General features: G+C 39.6%; 1 protein-coding gene across 7 annotated transcripts in view; it reads right to left on the bottom strand.

Moving 5' to 3' along the window:
• Positions 1 to 3,551: 3,551 nt before the first annotated feature.
• The window catches only part of SH3KBP1 (SH3 domain containing kinase binding protein 1), a 233,384-nt gene continuing 227,666 nt past the window's right edge, over positions 3,552 to 9,269 (bottom strand). For all 7 annotated transcript variants that reach the window (XM_065677327.1, XM_065677328.1, XM_065677329.1 and 4 more), the window contains 3 exons: positions 8,126 to 8,397; positions 6,637 to 6,700; positions 3,552 to 4,620 (listed from right to left, as the gene is read on the bottom strand). In XM_065677327.1, the coding sequence (XP_065533399.1) occupies positions 4,579 to 4,620; positions 6,637 to 6,700; positions 8,126 to 8,397 (378 nt within the window). In that variant the 3' untranslated portion in view covers positions 3,552 to 4,578. The remainder of the gene's footprint in view (positions 4,621 to 6,636; positions 6,701 to 8,125; positions 8,398 to 9,269) is intronic.

Below are 9,269 nucleotides of genomic sequence, written 5' to 3'. Positions count from 1 at the left end.
AAAAAATAAATGCACAAGAACATTAAGCCATTTTGTTAGTTTAGCTGTTTGCACTCCAGACCTCCATGAAGTGGAACTATGAGCAGTGAAAGGGGAAACTCAGCTGCATTGCTGGTTCAAGGAAAACCTAGCTGTGGCAGTGCAAAGAAAACTCAAGCATCTGCTCCTAAGGCTGACAGTGGTTTATGCTAGCTACCTGTAAAACTTTGTGCCTGCATGGGATTGGAAATCATCTTAATGAAAAGAGCTCATACCAAACAACAGTGGTGGGTGCCAAAGCGTGCTCAACCCCCAGCAGCACACACAGCACCACAGCTTCCTGCGAGTATTTAGGAAGTGTCTTTTGCTTCCTCAGCTTTTCTATTCCAGGCTAGGAAGTGCTGGGCACTCCCTCAGCTTCAGAGCTGATGACCTAAGGAAGCTGGTTAGTTTCCAAAGGCCGGGAACAGCAGGAGTAGAAGGACTTCGGCAGGAGGAGGGGAGCAGCTGCAGGAAGCAAGAAGTGAACAGGCCACCAGCTGCTAATTCTTAGGCCAGCTCAAGAGTCAGCTGAGGCCAAAGGTGACAAGCAAAACCTGGTTTCTGTCTGAAGGGTATTAACAACCATGGATACAAGTGCTTGGTGTTTAGTGTGGGAAGTTCAACTCCATCCCCTCTGTCTCTTTTTAATCTGGTCAGAAGTCAATGCTTGAAGGACCCTCTCTCCTTGCCAAAGTCTTTGGGAATTGCAGTTGCACTGCAGGACTCCTCCACTGAGGAGGTAAAAACACCTCCTCAATGAAGAAGCTGCAGACCGGTTGGTTGCTCCTACTTTTCAAACCACAGTCTGCCTGTGTGAAAGGTTATCTTCTCTCTATCCAGCCTTTCCTTGACAATGTGCCTCTGTTGTGTTTTCAGCCTTCGGGTCTTTTCTTCAAAGAAGCAGCAGACACCAGCAACCTTCTGCCCCTTCCCAGCCTTGCACTATGACTGCTGACTGGTCATCACCCCCACCCCAGCTTTTCTCCCTTTGGCTTTTGCTTGGGTATTCGTGGGACCTGTGAACTGCAGCACCTCTGACCACAGCCTCCACCTGCCCGCAAGGCAGGCCCACAGAGAATAAAAGCTCTAAACCAAAGCTAAAAGTTTGAGAGCTGTCAGCAATGTGGCATGGCCAAGGAATTAACAGGAACACCAGGCATCTTCACACCATGCCAGCCCTGCAGCAGCAAACGTTATTTCTGTGCCTGCAGAGCACGAACAGGGCGCTGCACAGAGATGCTGGCAAGGCTGCAGCTCCCGGGCAGCTTCTCCTACAGCAGCACAGCCTGATCTGCAGGGTGAGCAGGGTGAAAGCGGTGCTGGTTCACACCCAAGTCAACTCCACAAGAAGATGACTGAAACAATTCTGTAACTGCAGCAGAACATGAATTTCTGAGGGTGTTTTATGGCACTGTCTCACCTTGCTTGCACCAGTGCGAATTTCAGTCCTGGCTGTCACAGAGTATGGCACTCCTATGGAGATTTCAAACACAAAGCAGCTCACAAAGTTTACTGGGCAGCTAGCTATCCAACACCTAGAAACAAAATTTACGGCATACAGTTGTGTTCAATCCTTTGACCTACTGGCATAACAATAGAATCATCTAAGCCTTTTGCTCACCTTTTGCTCATGTTAATAAAAAAACACAGAAGAGGAAATATAAGTAACAGAACTTAATAAACACTTTGAATATTTACTGTCTTATTTCCATGAAGGACTTTTTAAAGTGCGAAGTGCTATGATCTCACATTAAGAAATACATGCTCCTTTTAGAGTTGAAACAAGAACATAAAGAGAACATGAAACTTTTCTTAAAACCTAAAAATTTTCCACAACAAAAATTGAAATATTATCACCCAGTGGCATAAGCCTGATGTTTCACACGTGACTTCCACATGTAAACAGAAGTCTGCTGCAAGACTGGTGTGTGCATATTAATGAAAAGTCATCTTACACAACTCTTCAAACAACAAGATTTAATCATTTTCACATCAAAATCACTTTGTAGCTCACCAGCATTTTCTGATTTTCTTTAAATATAAACCCAAATATTTTTAAAAGCAGCAGCTTGTATCCACAAGTTTAATGCATAATTGATCCTCTTTAAAAAGGGAAAATCCATATGCTATGTGAAATACTTTCTATTAATATAATGAAAAGCAGCGAGAAGAGTTTGTAACTCTACAAACTCTCTTCTCCCAGAATAATCAACTTTCAAAACAAAGCATTTTCACAAAACCTTATTTAACCTTCTTTTACAAAGCATGATACGTTGGACTTCTAACCTCGATTTATAAAATGACAGGTTATCATCTCAACAGGAGGAAAAAAAAATGTAGTCTGGTATAAGGAAACTCTGACTTTCAAATTCACACTTTCATTTGCAAAAACCAGAACATTTCTCAGATGTCTGAGGTACAACTCCGAAATCAGTACTGTATTTACCACAGATACAATAGTTAATCTCTTTCCAGGGGTGCAATTAGGAAGCTAGAGCTGTTCCTTTCTGGATACATGTTGCAAATGTATGACTATAAATCCAAACAGAATTCTTATTCCTTATCCCTCAGTTCCTCCTGTTCTCCTAACTCCTACTAACTTCAAAAAAACATGATAAAAGCATCTAGGAATCTTTATTGCTGGAAAGCTAAGATGGGACTATCATTCCTTGTACAAAAATATTTTAATGCAGTTATTTAGAAATGTTAAATAAGAGCATTTCAGTGACAAAATATTTTATTAGTGCTTCTGTTTTTGTACATTAAGCAATGTATTGGGACTTTTAAAAAGTTCTCAAGTTTCATTATTTGACCTTTCAATCTCCGACATCACTGTTACAATAGAAGCAGATGGTACAGTAGAGGAAATGACTCCAACAGTGAGGTTCTGTAGTGACAGCTGAGACCCATAAAGTAAGATTCGTGTATGGTGGAGTATTTTATATACCTACGCATATCAAAAAGATTATGGGAACTCTGCCAACCATGTGTGAATGTGGCAGGCAGAGTGGTTAGCTGTGATACAGGATATGCTGGCTGGAGCCAGCTCTAGCATTCAACGACATGACAAATAGATACTTTGTGGGGGTTTTTTTTTGTCCGTCTGAAGCCCCACCACTATCACTCACCCACTCACTCCACATTATGCAAAAATATCCATTATTTAAATGCTTTGTATAAACTCAACAGCGATTGCTGACAAGGTATAAGATACTCCGTGGCTAGCAAGGAACCCATGAAATCACACACAGAAAACCAGGAGACCGTATTTTGAAAGGCTAAAAGCAAACAGAGAAACTGGAAGAAATGCCCATGGCAGGGGAGCTGGAACTAGGTGATCTTAAGGTCCTTTCCAACCCTAACTATTCTATGATTCTATGAAGCAAGCACCAGGTTCAATAAAATGATGAAAAGTATGTCCTGCTGCAAAAACAGGACTATAAAGTGTATCAGTCTCTAAGTGTACAACATAATGTAACAAACAATACCAGGTAAACAGCAAGTGAAACAATGTCACACAACAGAGAACCTTGTGCATGAGATAATACAACTTTTTATTCATGTTTTATAGATTATTTTTATTTATTTTTGCTTTAATAATGCATATTCTGTTCACTCTGTGCAAAACTGGGGACAGAGGCAGGCGTTAAAATCATCTAATGAAAATCAAGCGGAGATGAACATTCGAGTTGAGGGAGAGGCCCATCAAAACCAGGAAAGCTAAAAAGCCACAGCTGCTCAAGACAAAGCTGCTTTCAGCTGCACCCTTTTGCCCTGCCACTTTGCACAAACCTGGCTCTTCTGACTGAGCAGCTGTACACTGAGAAGGTGTCCTCCGCCGGACACCAGGGACAGGAGTCGTCGTGGTAGCTACATTAGGGAGACCTGGCTTGTGACCGGCTCCAGTCAGTGTGTGGCAAAGAAAGGCACAAATCATTGCAAAGACCAGATTTCTGTTGGTTTGTTTCCTTCTAAATACATTACTGCACACAATGTAAGTTTAAACTGTATTGGATCTGGGGACATAAAATTGCATATTTAACAGAACTTAAAACCATTAACAAAAAGTAGGCTGCTCTATCTTGAAGCAAAAATAATCCCTCCAGCCCCAACATTAACATTCATTCCTGGCTATATGCAGTAGAAACATTTTAAAATCTGTGACAAAAGACAATTAGAAACCAAAAGTCAAAATCATAAAGCTTGTAAACAGATAATCTGAAATACATTTTATTTATGGAAAAATATCATCAAAATAGTACCACTATGGACTAAACTGCCTGAGTTTTCATTTCATCTAGGATCTTGAAGTAGAGAGCCTTTAGCACAAGAGGATCAATTTCAGTCACAACTAGTGCTGCACAGCACTGTTTCAGGTGGAAGTTTTGTCCTCATTGTTGGTGGTTTTGTTGTGCTATCAAAAACTGTTGTGCTAATCCTTCAGATAAAGGGATGTTGAGGCAATTCTTAAATCATTTGGCACAAAGTTATTTTGGCTGGGGCATAAATTTGAGTCTCAGTCATGAAGAATAATGCAACATTCCACCTATCAAGCATTCACTTTGATTGAAGAGCTTTCTTTATGTCATTAACTTCCATCTGAAAACAAACAAGTAAAAAAAATTGTGATGAAATTAGATGCCTTAGCAAACTGAGGCACCATTTCTAGGTACTGATAAAAAAAGCACATGTTCCATCTTGTCCACAGGTATTGAGTACAGGTTTTATACAGGTTTTATTTCCACAGATTTTACAAATTGAGGTGACTTTCTCAGCTGTGTAAGATGACCACTCATGGCTTCCTCCCCTCAGAGCCTGATACTGAATGTAACACAAGACTTTTCAAGCTCTTTAAATTACAATTTTTACAAGCCACGCAGCTCACTGCCAGGAATTACTTGCAGAATGAGCACTGTGTCCTTGCATCAGTTGCTGCACTTACACAAAGCACAAGTAAACTCAACTGCTGACAATGAGCAGTGATAGCTGAGGACCAAAACCTATTTTCTCTCTCCTGTAGGGATGGCAGTTGCTTTCTACGCCCATCAAGCCTGCATCTAGGCACCTTAAAGGCTCTGATGGATGTACAGCCATGTGGTAAAAGGATGTGGCTGAAACCATCATCAGATGTAGCTGTACACTCAGCCTCTCTACCAGACCCTGGAAACCCTGAGGCAGGGGTATTAGATTTATTCAAACACACCTGTGACACTCAACTGCGGCCTATCATCAAGGCAGTTTTCTTTAATACATGGACTGAGAGCACTCTTAAACTAATTCAACTTGTGTTTGTTGAACTCTCATGTAAAACTAATAATGCCACCTTGGCTAGGATCTGAACATCTACCAGTATATGCAACATCTGGAGTAAAAGCATTATAGATCATAATTTTAAAACCATCAGTGCAGGTCTCTGTTTACAGATGTAAAGCCAACCTTGTAGGTGGACTTTGAATAGTTTGGCCTTTTAGACTAAGTCAGTATCTGTTATTTAAAATGTTCATTGATTTTATCTCAATAAATTTCAGTTTTAGCCGAACATGTATTGTGTGTTCTTAGAAGCCATACTTCTATGTGGCTTCATGCATAAAGCTCTTTAGGCAGCCCCAGAGCACAGATATTGATGGTTCTCAATGCTGTTACTCTTTGGCATATTCCCAAGGAGTTTACTGAGTCGAAACAGCCCAGTGAAATTGCAGTTTGATTTTCTACCCTGAGAACAAAGAAAAAGTACAGTTGACCTATAACATAAAAATATAAAATATAATCAATACTAAACCACTTATAAAGAGAATAGAACAGAACAAAATAGGACTATTTCAGTTGCCAAGGACCTACAAGGATCTTCTAGTCCAACTGCCTGACCACTTCAGCACTGACCAAGTTAAAGCATGTTATTAAGGGCTTTGTCCAAATCACTCTCCAAAACCCAGAAAAGCAGTTTCATCATCACTCCATATTGAAGCAGCACAGTCAATGACCCTAGCAAAGGCTTGGCTCTGTGACTCTCACACAAGCAGGGCAGCATGCTGCCTGGCAAATGATTAAGCCAGCATGACAACATCTAGAGCCAAGGTACAATACAAATGATAGTAGCAATAACTGGGGTCTTAATTAGAGAACCTTCTTTTATATTGTTTAGGATGCTTTCGTAAAGACAACCTGAGTACAATATATAAAGCAGACATAAAAATCTTGCTATATGAAATAATGTTCCAAACATATGAACACTAAGACAAGCCTACTACAAAACAGAAAGCCTTGGGAGAGAGAAGTGATTTAAAGGGACATGATTTCACTCGTGAAAATATCAAACCATTAAAACTGAGACTAAAAAAAAAAAAAATAGTTTGAATCCTATATTGTATTTAATTATTTTTTTTAATTTCTCTCCTTGTGCTGATAAATTTTTAGATAATTAGGCTTTAGATAAGTAGGCTTAGTACTGTGAATATATATGACACCAATTGGCAACACTATGAAGGAAACAGGTATGTCTCTCTCAGAAATGTTAGTATCTTTTGATTCACTAGAATCTAGCAGAGTTTTGTGTCCCATACCTGAGGCTAAATCAAAGCTGCCAATACTTCATAACATTATTAATAATTTAAGTACCTGCAATCGTAGACGGATCTTCTTTTCTTCATCCAACTCAGACAGCAACTGTTTAATTTCTTTTCTGTTAAAAGAATGCAAAAAACAAAAAAAAAAAGTTTGGAATGGTAATGATTAAACTAGCAAAGTACAAAAGATGACCTCTTAGAGACATATTTTCCCTGCTTTACTAGTTACCATTTTTCTTCTGGACAACTAGCTAGTCAGCACGCTCTTGTATACTATATGTTATACCACAGACTCTATAAAAAGATGCATCTCATACAGCTCATAATTAATACATTTCCTCCCTGCATCCACAGGCTTTGTTCTGGACTAGCTGTTATCAACACTGTATCTGCACCCAGCTGTCTTTTTTTCCCTACAAAATGTAGATGGATTGGCTGTTGGTGGGTTATTTGGAACTGGTAACACATATCCTGCCCATGCTATCACATATTTAAGCCACTTAAAAGCTGTTTATGCCAGCAATTAAAACATAACCTTCAACTTAATTTATACAACTTAACGATCCCTAATATGGATATGCTGCCATCCTTCTTTGTCCGGAAGGGGAACACAGCTATTTGAAGCAGACATCTCATGTTCCCACTGAGTGATCTCACCTTGAACTGAAACCAGCAGGTGGAAGCAGCCCATACAAGAAAACCTGGGAAGATCAGAGGACCAAGAGCCAGCATTAGAGGTGAAGCTGTAGGGTTCGCTGGTTCCATCCAGCTTCTACCAGGCCCTCCTGCATCTTTTCCCAAACTCCTCACACACCTCTGTTCGCCACAGTCTGTGCATGCTGTTTCCCTCTACTTTTTCCTGCCTGGGCTATGCACAACTGACAATGCAAGTGAAGGTTTAGCTTCCAAAATATTTAATATTCTCAGGAATAGGAAAAGCCACATGCCAGCCCCAGTTTCTCCTAAGAAATGAGCAGCTTAGAGAAAATGAAGATGCCCAACACTAAAATAGTAAGATTCAGGCTCATAAACACAAAGGTATTCTAATGTCCTAATATAATTACTTCTTTTGTAATATGAGCTTCCTGGGAAAAAGTGCTAACAGTCAAACAACAAAAATTGATTCAATAATTATAGGAACTTTTTATTATATTAATACTAATTTATTATTATAATTTGCATTACAACAAGAACAAACGCACCTCTTATTGATATCAACGCATATGAGTTTCCAAATAGTTACTGGCAAATAACATAATAACCTTATTCACTGCTTACCACTTGTAACTTAATTTTTTCAGCACCCCATAAACATCTGTTTATGTCATAACACAGGAAAAAAAAGCTGTTAGAGACGGATAGTGCCAGTCTTTTTTTCTGAGATTCTCACTACTGAATGTGTTCTGTCAGACAAAAATCACCCCCAAACAGCAAGGCAAGCTGTGCAGCATAATATACATGAAGGCAAGCTCAAGAAGAAACTGCCACCATCATGCATCAACAGATGCATCCCACCTACAGCTGTGATTTGCAGTGCTTACTTTTGCTGGTCTTTCATAGTTTCAATGATGGTTCTTAGCTCCTTAATTTGTGTTCTCAGCTCCTCCAAGGTAGTCTGACCTTGGCTCAAGTACTCAGTCTTTGGCTTTCCTTCAGTACTGAACAGGGATGGGGAATTTGGCCTGTGGCTTGTTGTTCCCATAGCAATTGAGTGAAATCCAGGTGACGGTGAAGGAGATAGTGATGGTTGTATAATACAGCCAGAAGTCAAAACTCCTGGTTTTGGAGGCAAGGAATTTTTATTATCAGACACCTGCAACAAAAAGAATAACACAATGTCTGGAGAAAGCTTTATGAAAAAGAGATCACTATGCAAATATTAAGTGTCTTGCTGCCCTTCAATAATGTTGAAAGTCCATAGTCAAACATGGACAGTTCTGGCCACACAATGATAAATATAACAATCAGTCATTATCTTTGTACATGTACATCAGAAGGGGTACAGCTGGGATGCAGAAGTTCAGGCAGCTTCAGTAAGGCTTTCCACAGTTGCTACAACCAGTCAGTAAAAGTGTTTCTGAGATCTCAGACCTAGCAGTGAAAAGAACCAGGGATGGATGCTCAGAATTTCCCACAGACATTTCTGAGAACACACCTACATCCATGGATGTCTCCTGCAGAGCTCAAACTTGCATGACCAAGAATCCAAGTCGTATTTTTTTGCAGCTGAAATTTATGATTGTCAACTAACAAGTGAACTTATCTTCAACACCCAATGTTTTATAAAAATGAAAAGATTTGCTACATGTCACTCTTATTGTTATGAAAATACCAAAATATTCTGTAAGCTTGCTTATTGCTATGATATAAAAAGTAAAACAAAATCCTATGGCTTCAGAATGATAATAGATTAATAAGAAATAAACGTATTGTACTGTCCTCTGTTTACTGAATCTTCTGTGAATCCTCATACTTAACAATGGCTTTTTGTTCCTCCAAGGACTTAACAGAAAAATGCTGATTTTACCTAGTTACCTTGGAACCAGGTGCCTAGCTCATAAGGATCCCCTGCTTCTTGAACTGCAATCCAGTGCTCTGCTTATTAGACAAGGTACAGAAAAAACTGAAGTCCATGACTTTACCAGACATGACCAGCTACTTCACTGCATAAATAGAACAGTGTAG

Source organism: Lathamus discolor, chromosome 4, assembly GCF_037157495.1.
Source record: "Lathamus discolor isolate bLatDis1 chromosome 4, bLatDis1.hap1, whole genome shotgun sequence".
In the NCBI taxonomy this organism is placed as follows: Eukaryota; Metazoa; Chordata; class Aves; order Psittaciformes; family Psittacidae; genus Lathamus; species Lathamus discolor.
The sequence above is the reverse complement of the archived record's forward strand: the minus strand, read 5'-3'. Positions and strand labels throughout refer to the sequence as shown.